The sequence below is a fragment of the Camelina sativa genome, chromosome 11 (assembly GCF_030686135.1).
Source record: "Camelina sativa cultivar CO46 ecotype springtype chromosome 11, ASM3068613v1".
NCBI classification, from domain to species: domain Eukaryota; kingdom Viridiplantae; phylum Streptophyta; class Magnoliopsida; order Brassicales; family Brassicaceae; genus Camelina; species Camelina sativa.
Genome location: NC_141890.1, coordinates 40,386,086 through 40,402,421, shown reverse-complemented (window position 1 = coordinate 40,402,421; position 16,336 = coordinate 40,386,086). Strand labels below are relative to the sequence as shown.

The following is a 16,336-nucleotide window of genomic DNA, read 5'->3' as shown; positions in this document are numbered from 1 at the left end:
TCTGCTTTCTAAGTTTACTATTCCAGTTTCGAGTTCCTCTTCTAAGTTGTTTTCATGCTCCGACTGTCTTCTTAATAAGAGCCACAAACTACCGTTTTCTCATAACACTATTGTCTCTACTCATCCTCTCCAATATGTTTACTCTGATGTTTGGACGTCACCAATCTACTCACACGATAACTACAAGTATTATCTACTACTTGTCGATTATTACACACGTTATACATGGTTGTATCCAATGAAAAGAAAATCTGGTGTCAAAGCTATTTTCACTGCCTACAAACCTTTGGTTGAAACCGGTTTCAGCAAAAGCTGGGTACCCTGTTTTCCGATAATGTCGTTGAGTTCTTGGCTCTTCGAGACTATCTTGCTCTCTATGGTATCTCCCATTTGATGTCTCCTCCACATACAGCTGAACACAATGGCATCTCTGAGCGGAAGCATCGTCATGTTGTTGAAACTGCGCTTACCCTATTATCGACGACATATGTTCCAAAGGAGTTTTGGCCTTATGCGTTTAGCACTGCAATGTATCTGATTAATCGGTTGCCGACGCCGGTTCTCTCCAACCAGTCACCGTTCTATAAGCTTTTTCAAACCCATCCAAGTTATGATAAACTAAAGATTTTTGGATGCCTTTGCTTCCGTGGCTTCAACCGTATGATCAACATAAACTTGACAGTCGCTCCAAACCGTGTGCCTTTCTCGGTTCCTCACTAACGCAGAGCGCGTATTATTGCCCGCACATCCCCACTGGTCGTATTTATACGTCTCGAAATGTTCGCTTTGATGAGACTCGATTTACTTTTGCTCCTGCTGGTGTTTCACCGTCTGTTGAAGATGTCGACAACTCTCTGGTCTCTAATTCGTTACCCACGATGGTTCCTCTATCCGTAGCGCCGTCAAGTGGAATTCTCGGAACCGGTCTTCACCTTGCTCCACCGCCTCCTTCGTCGTCCCAGGTATTGCTTTCTTTCTCTTCGCATTCTTCTATCTCTTCAACATATCTGAGCCCACAGCTCCAAATACACATGGGCCTCAATCCTCGGCCCAGCAAGCCCAATCTTCCACTGAGCCCACTGCTCATACCCCTAATGATTCGACATCCACGAATCAGACCAAACTAATTTCCTCCACCTCCGTAAACCTATATTCCTCAGACTCGTCGTCTGCAACCACCCGAATAACCACTCCACACCAACCATGACAATCTCCACCTCGTGAACCACCTGCAAATATCCACAAAATGCAAACAAGAGCCAAAAATAACATCACAAAACCAAAACGAAAATTGAATCTACATGTTGCAGGTCTGAGACAATCTCGAGAACCGTCAACTCCAACACAGGCTTTGAAGGATAAGAAGTGGCGTTGATCGATGTTTGTGGAATATAATGCTCAACGTCTTCATCAAACTTGGGATTTAGTTTCTCCCAATACCACACAAAATGTCATTGGATGTCGATGGGTCTTTACCACAAAGTATCATCCAAAGGGTCAATTGAATCAGTACAAGTCGCGATTGGTTGCAAAGGGGTTTCATCAGAAATATGGAGTTGATTATGCAGAGACTTTTAGTCCGGTAATTAAATCTACAACGATACGGTTGGTTCTTGAAGTTGCAGTTGCCCACTCTTGGCCTATTAAGCAATTGGATGTTAACAATGTGTTTCTGCAAGGAGAGTTAACTGAAGAGGTGTATATGGCTCAACCACAAGAATTTATTGACAAAGATCGTCCTAACTATGTTTGCCGCCTGAAGAAACCAATCTATGGTCTCAAACAAGCTCCTCGTGCCTGGTATGTTTCTCTCAAACATCATCTTCTTCAAACATGTTTTACCAACTCTCTTGCGGATACTTCTTTGTTTATTCGACGCACATCCAATACATTTACTTATGTTCTGGTTTATGGGGACAATATTCTGGTCACGGGTAATGATCCCAAGCTTGTTGAGCAAGTGCTTCAATCATTTGCCACTCATTTCTCGATTAAAGAGCCAACTGATCTGAGCTATTTTCTGGGTATCGAAGCCACACGCACTAAAGCTGGTTTACATCTTATGCAACGGAAATATATTGGTGATCTACTCGCTGCACACAACATGTCTGATGCAAATCCTGTTGCTACACCCCTCTGTATCTCTCTGAAACTCACTCTACATGGAGGAACTCCTCTTGATGATGCCAAACCGTATCGTTATATCGTTGGGAGTCTGCAATACCTATCTTTCTCTAGACCGGATATTGCATATGTGGTCAACCGTCTGTCACAGTTTATGCATCGTCCAACTGTTGAGCACTAGCAAGCAGCGAAACGAGTGTTAAGGTATCTCGCAAGGACTCTAACTCATGGTATTTTCTTTCATTCAAACTCTGCAGTTTCTCTTCAAACATATTCAGATGCTGATTGGGCTGGTGATATCGATCATTTTGTCTCTACCAATTCCTATGTTGTCTACTTGGGTCGCAACCCTGTCTCATGGTCCTCGAAGAAGCAACGCGGTGTCACTCGATCCTCCACTGAAGTTGAATACCGCGCCTGTAACGCCCCCGAACCATCCTATGGCCGGACAGGCCACGGGCCGCCTCGGGACGCCACTTTGAAAACATCCGCCGACGATCCGGCCGAGGTTCGAGAACGAATCAGGACCCTGAGCCAGTCCATTGGCGGGGTTTTCACCCGACTGGGACATCATTCAGGCTTTGAACCCCTTGGGACATCCCATGCGTTGAGCCGACTTGGACAAAGTCTATATCAGTTATTACTCGTACGAATATAAAATCCGATTGTATTAATATATAAGGAGTTTATTACAAAATAAGTACCAAAAAGATTATAAGGTTTGAAGATAAGGCCTAGTGCCAAAGGTTCGGTTACATAATAAACAAACTTGATTTTACAAACAGACACAAAAACTACTCCGGAGTCCTATCGTTCACCACGCCCTCTAATCCCCTCTAAGGTTACCTGCAAGACAAATTTTTATCATAAGTAATCTAATATTACTTAGTGAGTCACAGGGTTCCTGCAGAAAATAAATCCCCAACCCCAAATCCCCCAAAACAACAATCAAGCAAGCAAGCAATCAAACAAGCAATCAAACAATCAAACATGCAAGGAAGCAAACAATCAAACAATCAGAGATAGCATGCGGAAGATAATGAGCTGGGGATTAAAGACATCCATCTAGTGCACATATTTCACCGGACTAGATGGGGATTAAAGACATCCATCTAGTGCACGGTTTGCATGAGCATTTAGTTGCATTTTTACTTGAATTTGTTTTGTGATTTTCTTGTTTAAATGCATGTGTTGTGAGGTTATACCAGTTACTAGTTCGAAATGTTCTAGTAACAAAGGTGATAACTAGTTTTGATACTTGTAAAATTATGAGCTTAAAAACCATAAGAACTCAAGTATCAATCTTGCTAAAGTCGTAATGCGTTTTAGTCCGCAACAAATTCCGGCTAGCGTAGTAAGACTGGGGTATTGCTGTCCTTCCTTTTCCATACCACATGCAGCCGCGACATGCAACCCATGTTCGTGTGTTTGTAGGGCTGGTTACGAAGAGCTCGGAGGTTACTGGGCTCGCTACCCTGGCCGAAGCTGTCTACACGACGGTGTGGCTCTAAATGAAGTCCGGTTGCATGCCTTTGTGGTTGTAACGCGGTTGTTCAAAGGGGTGTTAAGGAAAGGAAGCTTGTTTAAAACTCTTTGTTTTTATTCAAGTTTGTGTTGCATGTTGTTGCATGTTGATGCATGTTGTTGTGAGTGCTTGCTAGATTAATTTGCTTAGCTAATTATCTTCCGCATGCTACCTCTGATTGTTTGTTGATTGACTGCTTGCTTGCATGTCGTATGTATTGGGGTTTGGGATTGGGGATAATCTCTTTGCAGGAACCCTGAGCTCACTAAGTAATCTTAGATTACTTATGATAATAATTTGTGTTGCAGGTAACCCTAGAGGGAACTAGAGGGCGTGGTGAACGATAGGAACCCGGAGTAGTTTTATTTTGTGTCTATTGTAAAATTCAAGTATGTTTCTTTTCGGGTTTAAACTTGGCACTAGGCCTTATCCAAAACTCTACCATCTTTTGGTATCTATTTTGTAATAAACTCTTTTTATTTATCAAAGCATTCGGATTTCTTTTAAACGGGCAAGTGGTACTGATATAGACTTTATCCAAGTCGGCTCAACGCACGGCATGTCACAAGGGTTGCAAAGCCTTAAGAATGTGCCGTGTGGTCGGGAACCTCACCGATGGACTGGCCAAAGGGTCCTGATCCGTTCTTGCACCCGGCCAGATCGTTGGTGAACGTTTCCAAAGTAGCGTCCCGGTGCCGTCCGCAGTTCGCCCGGCCATACGGCGGTTCGGGGGCGTTACAAGCATACTTCATGTCTCCCATGTCTCGACACAAGATCAACTAGTTGATGCTCTCACTAAGCCTTTGTCGAGAACGAGTTTTCAACGGGCGTGTCACAAGATTGGAGTTCGAAGTCTCCCTCCATCTTGAGGGGGCGTATTACAGAAGAATCAAATCATATAATCCCTTTGATTATGCTACTCACTTATTTTTGTCAATCTCTCATTTACTCTGTAGAATATTGACGTCCTATAGTTAGCTTGTACACTCTTGTATATATTGTATCTACTCTACTCATCAATAATATTATGCCATTCAGCTCTTACATTATATTTGTTAGCATGGAGTTATTCCACTAGTGGTATGAGCCAGTGTTGGATATTAAAGCACTCATGTTTGTATCTGGGTTTGGGGAAACAAAATTCAAAGGTCGTGGGGGATGACATGGAACCAAGTCAGCTATGTTGATATTTATGGACTCCGTGTCACCAACTTGATATCAAGTACCCTTTTTAATTATTTCAAGACCAGTTAAAATTGATGACCATCCGTAAGATTGGTAACGTCTCAGTTTTGCATTTAAATTTGTTAGGATGTCGAATAATACACCATGCTTGTTTTGCAAGAAGGGTGCCATTAAATTTGGAGAGATCACGAAAGCCTAAACCTCCTTGAGTCTTTGAATATAGTAGGTTTTCCCAACCAATATCTAGGAGATACAATGCTTGGTTATGACTTATGAGTATACCAAGACAAACATGAGCCATTATTTTCAGCTGGACTTTAAAGTAAAAACCAAGTCCAATAAAGAAAACCCTTAAGCTCAGATAACTAAAATGCACGATGACACACCTCTAAATGTGGAAGCTTGCCGCATAGATGACTATTTTATCATCTAACTTCATCGACATGATTCCAGCTTGTCATCACCATCTTGGTTACCGCCGGTTTGCTGAATTTGCTGGCAATAAGGAAACAAGACAGAATTGTATGGTAATCATATAAAAAATTAATGATTCTCAAAACAGCAACTGATGTCCTCTGATTCCTACTGAGGATAAACCATTCAGTTCTTTTTTTGTAGAATCTTCTCTACGATACCATAAAATCATATTTTTTTATCGAATTCAGATCTTCTTACGCTGTTCTGAACTTCCAAGTCTTGATTGATTCGTTAGATCTTGAGATTTCTTCTAACTTAGAATTTTAATTTGAAGCATAATACTCCTCCGGCAGAGCACAACCCTTAAGAGACTTTATACTTTGAAATCAACTGCCCCATATATTATCGCCATATGATATTTTATGTTTAACTTTAGACAAAATATAAAAAAGAAACATAACAAAAAAGATAAAAAGCAGCAAAGATTAGCCGAACCTAAAGGCCGACGAGACAAGAAAGTGAGTCTCTTGCACTCGAGAGATAAGCCAACCACAACTGCTAAACGTAGCTAGTTGATGTCGGAAGCTCAACCAGCCAACACTTCTGTTAGAGCAAGCGATGCCGGAAGATGAGCCAAACAAACGCCGCTGAGAAAGCAAGTCCTTGCCGGAAAAACCATAAAATTGCTTTCTCTCTCTCAAAGCTCTAGAAACTGTTTTACTTATGTAGAATTTTTATTTCAAATACAAAAATTAAAGAATTAATTTAAAGAATTATAAAGTAAATCTAAAATTACGGTTATTTATATTTTGATATATATTTTTTAATTTTTAATATATTGGATTTTTATCATGTAAAATAAATATACATAATTGATTACAATATTTAGTTAATTGATTATAAAATATAATATTTAGTTACATAAATGATTACAAGTAAATATATATTTTTGACGTAAATCTTAGGGAGATTCTCGAAAATAACACAAATTTAAGTGTTTCTTCCAAAATTAACACACTCTTAAATGTTCCAAATTTAGCACAAATTTATATATTTTTAACATATAATATATTATATAAAAAAATCGTGATATTGCACAATATCACTGTATTCTCTCTCACACCTCCCTCTCCGTTGATTCCAAAGCCAACCTTAGAGATTCGATGAGCGATTACAAGATTTTGAAACCACTAGATTAGAAATTAGCAGAGGAATCTGTGAGATTGTTTGATGGCGGAGAGAATGGAGTTATGATATATACAACGTCGGCCTGCCGGTGGACATTGGAGGCGTGTAACGCCGTGAGAGCTGAAATTGAGAGCTTTGTTGTGGTGGTATGTGTGAGAGATGTGTCGAATTAGAGAGAGGTTAAAGGTGCAGAACCATCAGCGATACAATGAGAGGAGACCTTGGGGGCTTCTGTTTTTGCTGGGTGTACTATTGATGGTAAATATCCAAAGGATATTCAACAAGAAATTCAAGATGGTGAAATTGAAGTTCATGAGAATTGAACAGGAAATATTTTGTTTGTTTCTTCTACTTTTTCTATTTATGGTTTTAGTTTCTTCTTCTTATGTTTTATGTTTTAGAGAACAACAACGACTCAATTCATTTTTGGATTGTTATTGCAACTTTTATTTATTTATCTAGTCCTAGGTTTATGCTACTTTTGATACTTATATGAAATGCTTGAACTTGTCATAATAATCTGAATATGTGTTCTAAGCTATTCTTTGTGTAGTTAAGAGTTTGTGTCGAGATTTAGAGAGATGCTTTATATATTATTCATATTGTTCAGGAAATTAGAGAACAAATGGTTTTGTTGGATCCAATGGTGATTCCGGGGATTGTACTATAATAGGCTTAAGTCAATAGAGTTTTGTTGATATAATTGATTTTTTTTTGTTTTGCTTCCTGAAATTTCTTATGATTTTGATTCATTTGTTGTTCACCTCAAATTTTTTGTCTCCTTTCCATCGAGATATGTTGCTAGTTGCATGCCTAGATTTCATAGAAACAAATTCTGAAGTGTTTGATTTCGATTATTGGTATTGGTATGAGCCATGAGTTCAATTTATGAAGCATTGTTGAAAATTTAGGAAGAAATACAGAAAGATCTTCTTAAATGGATTTTATGAAGTATTTTTGTGGTTTAATAATCTAAAATAACCAGTATTATGTTTGTGATATCTTTGAAATTTCTTTATAAGATAGTAGTATCTTGTGTCTTAGTGTTGGCTGGAGAAATTTGTACTATCTTTAATGTGTTTCATATTAAGTTGATGATGAACAACATTTTCCACGACGGAGCATCCGACTCACAGATTACTCCAGTATGATTAAATTTATGCATTGAGTTATTTTCAAAACCATTATAAGACTTATGCATGAACACTTAAAAGATGTAAATCTTTCAACTCTTATTTTTATGAATATTATTGAATCCTTCATAAATTTAAGTAAATGTGTTTCTAAATCTTTTATTTGTGTGTTTTGCTTTGGTGTGTCAAATTTTAGGCATTTAATTGTTTTCAACCATTGTGAGACTTACATGAACACTTTAAAGATGTAAATATTTCAACTATTATTTTTATGAATACCATCATGAAATCAAATATTCATTCCTGAATATATATGAATTCTTACTAAATTAAAATAAATGTGTTTCTAAATCTCCTTTATGTGTGTTTTGCTTCAATGTATCAAATATTAGAAGATTACCCCATTAGTGAGGAGAAATTGTTTCATTTCTGTGCACATCCTAATGTTAAGAAACTCAAAATTTTTTATGAAAGTTATCATAAAATTCAAGAAATCCTTCCTAAATTTTCATAGACTCCTTCCTTAATTTCATATATTCCTTTGTGAAGTTCAATAATAGTTAAAGCAAAGTGGTAATAAAAACATGTGACACTGCTAAACATCATAAAAGTACCAAAATAATCTAAAAAGGTTTCACAAGCATCATATATGTCTAAACAAAAAATAAAGTAAAGCTGGATAAAGGAACATACTCTTATGAAATGTTAAGACACTCCTTCAAGATATCCAAACCATACTTGCATCTTCTGTCATGGACATATACATCACATAGCTTGATGATGAACTAGCCGGTGATGAATTATCTTGGCTAGCCACCTAAAAGTAGTAACTCTCAAGGTTCAATAATACTCTCCGTTTCAAAATATAAGATGTTTTGAGTGAAAGCACGCAGATTAAGAAATAACTTCTTTAAAAAAGTTAAACCAATCATAAATAAGACTACATAAAATAAATAATAAAAAAATATAAAAGTAATCTAAAAATTACTTAAAAAGTTGAAAACATCTTATATTATGAAACAAAGAAAAACCTCTAAAACATCCTATATTATGAAACGGATGGAGTAATAAATTAACAAAACAATCCAAAACTTAAGTGTCGTTAGTAGTGAGTATAGCAACAGATTTCTGAATCACACATACAATAAACAAATCTATGTATCTTAAGCAGGAGGATTAAAATCAATGTTTTATACACACACACATCCTCGATTCCAAATTCTAATCTTGAACGCCGCTAATCAAAGCCACGCTCATTCAAACAATTGCAAACAAATTATGTAAATTCGGAAATTCTCAAAGCTACCTCAACAAAATCATGTTTCTCATCTGGAATCCGATAAATCTTTACAATATCAATAGTCTTGTCATCATCCTCGAACTTAAAAGTATTGTCACAATCATCTCCCGATAATTCATTACCCATGCAAAACACTGAACCTTCCTCACCCACCACGAATCCACAAAAAAAAGAACCCTAACCCACACAAACCCACACAAACACACACACTCAGCTGGAAATGAAATGAATTCAGAAATTTAACAGATCGAAGGTGAAGAAAAAGAGAAGCTTTTCTCACCCGACGTTATCTGGGTATGTGTTATTAATGAGTACATCGCCACAGAGATTCAGAAAGTAAATGGCATAAGCAGCCATCAAGATCTTAGATCCATGGAGATTGTATAAATGGGGAATCCGACGACAAGAAACAGTGGAGAAGGTGATCTTTGGCGACAACTAGAGAGATGAAGATATATTCTCTATTTTTCATAAAGTTAAAATTATTTATTCATATTAATTTGTGCTAAATTTAGAATATCTGAGAGTGAATGCTAACTTTGGAATAAAAATTTAGATTAGTGCTATTGATGAGTATTTCTCTAAATCTTATTTGATAATTTTATTTATATTTTCTATTTATTTAAAATTATAAAACATTAAAATTTTGACTTTAAAATAGGGACGGATGAATACAGTTACAAGCTAATATGTATATCCATGTTTTTAAATTAAGACGCACCAAACGCTTTACCTCTTAAAATATTTTTTAATAATAACAGATATACGATATATCGTACAAATGTTTTGAAATTTCTTTTCAACAACAAGACCAAAGCATAACTGCATAACAAAAAAAGTAAACACAATTATGTGAAATCAATTCAAATAAAGATATTAATATTATATCATGTTTAAATTTACATCAAACAATGAAACAGTAGTAGCTAAAATGGATCATAACGAACTTGAACTTAAGATTAAAACATCATAAGACATATCACATTGTAATTTTGCAAGGGTAATCCGCGCAGACTGTAAACCTAACGGTTAACACAAGCTCAATAAGTTAAATAAGATCTTTATTGATTCAAGGATTAGATCTAACAGTTTGTATACAAGAATTGCTAATTTTCGTAAAGAAGAAGTTAGGATTTTTTAGTAGTTGCCGAATCTAGAGTTTAAAAAAAAAAAAAAAGTGTTCTCAACTCACTAATTAACAAAAGAAAAAACATCTTTAGATTTTGACTACAACCATTCATATCCGTTTTCCACATCATAATGAATTGTTGTTAAAGGTTTAACATGTTAGTAAAAGTCAACTTATTTTCCCACTTTTAAAAGAAGAAATATTAATGTTTTTTCGTCTATATATACGTGTGACGACCGCACCCGGATTCCCAATCCTCACATAGGATTTATAGAAAACGATCTTATCGGGACCTCATAATTCTGAAGAAACAACCAGCGTAGAAATCGCACCTTACAAAAACTCTTACAAATACACCAAACCCCACCTCATCTAGTTACTGAGTCGCACAACCAACTATCCCTAGCGACCGAGTAACAAGAGAGGAGGGTTAGAATATTTGATTCCATCTAGCCACAGACAACACTTCCCCACGAATACTCCAATTCACTATCAACTCTTCCAGTGTCGATCTGCACCTCCATCTGGTGTCGATCGTCACACATCGCACCACTTACAAACCAACACACATGGTGTCGATCGAGACTCTTCTAGTGTCGGTCGATACCAACACCTATGGAATCACCTCCGTCGATCCTTCCTCCACAAGTCCTTATTCCAGTCGTTTTTCTATTACCCAAACCCACAAGAACATGCTGGTGCTGATCGACACCACCTTTGTGTCGCTCGACACCCCAAAATTGCCACAACACAACCATGAAAAACATTCATATTAACTTCCGTTTTAAAACACAAACTAACCGTTCATTCCACAAATCCACCGTTGGATATGGAGCCTGTAGCACCACAAAGCTCCCAACTAAATTTTAGCCAAATCGTACTCCGTTTCATCCCCAAACGTTTCGCCGAAGTAGCCATCCTGGACTAGTCCGCGCTGTCTGTACGTAAGTGTTGGTGTTGAACGACACCAACCCAGAAATTACAAACATATCCTCCCTTTCGCGACAAAACCCTAATCCTTAACAACTATCGATTCCCTAATCGATTAAACATCAAACAACACGACTTACTTCGATAACAGCCATGAAAGAGCCTCCTTGTCTTTCCCAATCCACCATCCAAGATCTCATTCTTCCCCTGATACATAAGAAGATGGATCTCCATTCTCCTCCTCTTATTCTCCAAACATAAGGTCTCTTCCTCCAGCATCCTTGATGCACGACGGAGGAGAAGCTTCCCTCAAGCCCACTGCTCGATCCCCTCTTCTCCTTCACACAAATACCTCCTTCCTTTTTCTGTCCATCGTTAAATAATCTCATTCTCTCTTTCTCCCAAAGAGACCAAAGCACATCTCTCCTCACTTCTATCTTCCTTCCAACGACAAGACAGCCAACCCCCTAACAAAGACATCGAGATATCCCTTATATACTCGAGTCCTAGGGTTTCCCTAACCCAAATCAAACTAAACCAGCGATTTAAAACATAAATTGCCACACCAAAATTGTTGTTGTCGACCAACACCCTTTAGTATCGCTTGACACTCTTTAGTGTCACTCGACATCCACCCCAAACAACATTTCTAGTTTGCGGGTGTTACAATTTATAGTATTCTCGTAAATCTAATTTGATTGTATGTTACTATGTACATGTCGATAATGTAAACAAAAGTATCATAAATATATTTCTCAAACATCCCACGCACATAGACTAGCTACTCATATTCTTACCATTTATTGAGTTTTTGTCTCTTTATTCATCTCTAAAATCTAAATCAATCACATTACACTTTTGACTCATAAATGGTACTGTATTTTACTATCAAGTCAACTTGAGTTTCATCTCAGCCTCAATATTATTTCAATTTGGGATAATAATTTAAGTGTATTTATTTATCTAAAAGAAATATCCTTCATATACAAAATATTTAAAACGCATACAAAAACGTAATCTACTTCTTCTTTTCCATACAATTTCTTAACCTAATCTTTTCAAAATTTTTAATAACAACTATAATATGTATGTATGTATGTATTATATATCAATGATATAATGTAATATCCACATGGATGTAAGCTTTTATGTGCGATCTATATATGTAAGGGTGTATACATCAATGTGGCTTTAGCTTAATTTTATATAGTATAAACAAGGAAAAGAAAAATACATTTTTAAAGGAAAGGGGAATTCTTAATGATTTGGATATGTATGGTCGTATACATGAAATAGTCAAGACCCTGTTCAAAAAATCGGCTGATTTGACTGATTCTATGCCGTGTAATCGCTAGGCAGTAAGGAGCCGCCGTGATTATACTCAAATCGGAAAAAAAAATCAGCTAAAAAGAAAAAAAAAACTTTGATTTTTCATTTAAATATGATGTTAAGTGGAAATTTACTATTTCAATGTCATATCCAAAAGAAAATATGATGAAATCTGTAAAAATTGAGTTAAAAAAAAGTTGGCTACCATAAACTAGGGAATCGAACGCATCACATCAGCAATTCTCAACATATCTTCAACCAATTGAACCGTCAAACATTTTGGTAATGTCTTAGTAAAACTTCTATATAAACATAAAAATTAGATATTTTATCATTTATTATATATAATAATAAAAACTCTTAAAACTAGTATACGATTAATTACATACGAAATGACCATTGGTAGCGTTAAGTAGTTAAATGGCATGGAAAATTCGTTTAAGTAGGTTTTGGTGGTGATGGATACTAGCGGCATATCTAAGGGCATGTACAGTGGTGGATTCTCAAAAGAATCCCCACCAATAAAAAAATATAGAAAGATTAAAAAGTAGAAATAATAACTAAGAATCGATTCTCAAATGATAACTTTTGAGAATCTTATGAAAGATTAATTGTACACATGACAACATATGATTGGTTTAAACTTTTATTTTTCTTTTTAATTTAAATAAATAACTAAACTAAATAATTGATATTAAAATAATATATTTGAGAAACGGTGAGAATCTCTCCTCACTGCAAATGCTCTAACGCTATTTATCCACGGGTAAAGAAATGACATATAAGCTGTATTAATTGGCCAAGATTAGACTTAATAGAAATCATAGTTTATTTACGTATATATATGTTTCTTGAACACAAAACGAGATCGGTCTTGTTAATAAAACGCTGCTTTACAAAAATACAATAATAAATGGTCTTTAGCACACACAAAAAAAAAAAAAAAAAAAAACTAGGAGTTATTAAGATGATTTACAGGGGACATAAATTAGGAAATGAATGTATTTGAGATTCATGCAAGTAATCATGGATTAAAGCACGGCTTTGGGTGCAGAGCTTGAAAGCCACAGACTCATCATTCGCCAAATCCGAGCAATTAGTCTCATTGCAGTCTGCAAAATACTTTCCACTTGACCCTTTGGCTTCGTTGCTCAATGCCACATAACATGTTGTCGCTGCGCCCTAATCCCATAGCACAAAAATTCAAGAGTTAGTAGTATATTTATTCAAAGGTGTATTTTATTTCAGTTAGTGCCATGTCTATATGTATATGTACTATTGTCAATAATACAAATATGAGTGTATGCATGAATATTGATGATGACAAAACTTTTATTGGTATGCGAAAGACAAAAATTATATTAAAAAAGGAATCTCTAGTGTCAGAAAAAGAGAGTTAGCTTGTTGGCACTGTACTATTTAGACAAAAAGAAAAGCATATATGTTCACACCTACCTGGCTTATAGATTTTAGCAGCTTCGAAGCTATCAAAAACAGAGAATCTGCATGCACACACCACATCATATTGTTTAGATTTTTTAATAAAAGTTTTACATATTAGATTCCTTTTGCACTTCTATATATATGCATAGTTAAAAGTTCTATTTACCTGTCAAAAGACCCTTGTGTGCTCTGATAATTCCGGTTTTAACGATCCCTGGATGGACTGCATTTATCGTCACGTTTGCATTCCTGTCCTGTAACCACGTTTTAGTTGTAAAAATTTCTAGTTATTATTACAGTGAAAAGGTTAAAAAAAATAAGAGTGATGTAATATTAGTATTTTCAAATGTACCTTTAATTGCTTGCTCAACGCTTTGGCATGTAAAATTGTGGCCATCTTTGACTGAGCATAAGCCCTTGTCCCGTTATACCTACGATTACTCAACAAAAACTATTAACCACATTCCACAACATATATCTAATCATAAACATATTTTTTAGATAGTTTAGTTTTATCGTAAAAATAGGGAATATGAATGTAAATTACCTTATAGGATGGAGTAATTTAGGGAAGGAGAAACAATCAGGCTTGACCCAATTGTGAATCACAGAGGAAAGGTTAATGATTCGTCCTTCAATTCCACTCTTCTCTGCCGTATCTATCATTTTCTTTATCAGCATCTCAGTTAATAAGTAATGTCCTGAAAAGTTATACTAACCATCATTAAATTTTTCTCACTCCACGTAAATATATTCATGTGTCACATGATTCACAAGATTACCTAAAAAGTTTGTAGCAAACGTTAGCTCAATCTTTTCTTCGGAAAATTCAAGATTTGGAGAGAAAACTCCTGCGTTGTTTCTGCAAAATTTCATTTTAAAGTTTTAGATGAAGATTGGAAATATTAATATATCATTGTGTTGTGTATATAAATATATATTGGTACGTGCATGGGTGCATGCAGTAGCGAGTAGAGTGAATCTTTTTACGTACATGAGAATGTTGAGGGGAAGATCTTGGGAAAGAAACTGTGAGCAGAATCTGTCAACGGAAGAGAGAGAGCTGAGATCAATCTCAAATAATCTAATGTCAGCTTCTGGATTCTCTCTCACTATTCTCTCCTTCACCATTTCTGCTTTCTTCATATCTCTTACTGCCATCACTACTCTCACCCCTCTTTTTGCTAATACTCTCGCTGTTTCCGCACCGATCCCAGACGTTCCTCCTGTTGCATATCATTATGATGAAACTTTAGTATATATGAAGTACATGAACGTTTGTTCAAAAAAAAAATGAAGTACATGAACAATTTCACATCTTATCAATTAGTTTCTAAATGGACGGTCCTGAATTTTCACATATATCATTCTAACATATGCAACTTATCACAAGTAAAAATAATACTCATCAAATTCAGATTGTAATTTGGTATGTATAGCATAATTAGTTTATCTACCTTTCATGTCTCTAATACTAACCTTTTTGTTTTTCTTTCCAACAAAAAAAGAAAGAGTAAAGAGAGACTACTTTAAAACTTATTCATTGACCCTCATTGTATAAAGTTTCAACCGACAAATTAGGGGACATAAAGATGGCATAAAGTACGTTTTGGGCAGGCTGATCGCTAAAGAAAATTACATAAAGTAATGTTTTGCAACGATGAGACATGTTTCAAAGGTTAAAGTCAAAAGGTTAATCAATTAATTGTATAAAGGCAATATACTATAACCAACCATACCTAATGTTTCAATTCAATGGAGACAAAAATCATATATTGTCGCCGGCATACACAAAACACATATCTCATATCATAATAATTTAATATGATCGTGTCTTTTCCAGGAAAATTTATTTTACAAGTTGTGGTATAAGACACAATTTATAACAAGTTTCTTATTTGGAAAATTAATTATATACTTTGTTTGTTATGAAAATAGTAACAATAACTAGTAATGACAATAAGTGAACTATTTTACATAAGATATGCTCTCTAGTAGGTGAGTATCAGAAGCTGTTGATATAAATAAAGATTCAAAACATTAGGTTTGAGGAGTTTATTATCGTACTTGCTCTTCCTTGTGTAAAAATAAAGCTTTTTTGGAATTATCAACGATGTACTTTGGTCTCGTAAGTTCGCAACTATTGGGTTTTACCATATTTGAATCTATTCTTTTATTTTATTTAGGACCTTTAATTTGAAACCCTCCTTGTGTAGTTAGGAGATGGACACGAATGCGGACATAAGATTGGAAAGACACACGAATATCTACTCTATAAAAACTATTATAAAGACTGAAATAGTAAATGATATTTTAAGTGATAAAGGGGAGACAAACCCGTGATTATAGCAGTGAGATGTGAACGAGGAAACAAGGCGCTATGTTGTGTAACCTGTTCAGCTGTAGATCTTGAGCCAAACCCATTTGGTCCTGCGATTCCTGCTAAGTATTTTAGAGTTCCCTTCATTTGAGAGTGAGGAAAGAAAGAGAGAGAATCGAATGAGAAGAATTTGTGGCTGATCACTCCAACACAATTTTGATCACTCATATAGAGGAGGCCCATGCACACACGTATCTATATATACACATATACTTTTATTTGTTTGTTGTCATTTTTCAAAAAGAAAAAGAAA

General features: G+C 35.6%; 1 protein-coding gene and 1 long non-coding RNA gene across 2 annotated transcripts; both read right to left on the bottom strand.

Annotated features, from left to right (window-relative positions):
• Nucleotides 1-2,779: 2,779 nt before the first annotated feature.
• Nucleotides 2,780-9,296, bottom strand: LOC147935212 (uncharacterized). The gene is made up of 4 exons (XR_015573072.1): nucleotides 9,153-9,296; nucleotides 8,879-9,049; nucleotides 8,266-8,389; nucleotides 2,780-2,970 (listed from the first exon to the last, which is right to left on the bottom strand). It is a non-coding gene; the product is annotated as an uncharacterized LOC147935212 (long non-coding RNA).
• A 3,775-nt stretch (nucleotides 9,297-13,071) lies between these two features.
• LOC104725521 (short-chain dehydrogenase TIC 32 B, chloroplastic) lies at nucleotides 13,072-16,336 on the bottom strand. The gene is made up of 8 exons (XM_010444191.2): nucleotides 16,041-16,336; nucleotides 14,698-14,929; nucleotides 14,486-14,565; nucleotides 14,251-14,404; nucleotides 14,056-14,134; nucleotides 13,870-13,957; nucleotides 13,716-13,762; nucleotides 13,072-13,442 (listed from the first exon to the last, which is right to left on the bottom strand). The coding sequence occupies exons 1-8, from the start codon at nucleotides 16,264-16,266 to the stop codon at nucleotides 13,233-13,235; spliced, it is 1,116 nt and encodes a 371-aa protein (XP_010442493.1). The 5' UTR covers nucleotides 16,267-16,336; the 3' UTR covers nucleotides 13,072-13,232.

Coding starts and splice junctions, on each gene's coding strand:
- LOC104725521 (XM_010444191.2), bottom strand. CDS start 16,266: ATGGGCCTCCTCTATATGAGTGATCAAAATTGTGTTGGAGTGATCAGC. Junction 14,566..14,697: donor CTTCCCCTCAACATTCTCAT/GTACGTAAAAAG, acceptor GAAATTTTGCAG/AAACAACGCAGGAGTTTTCT. Junction 14,405..14,485: donor GTTTGCTACAAACTTTTTAG/GTAATCTTGTGA, acceptor ATAACTTTTCAG/GACATTACTTATTAACTGAG.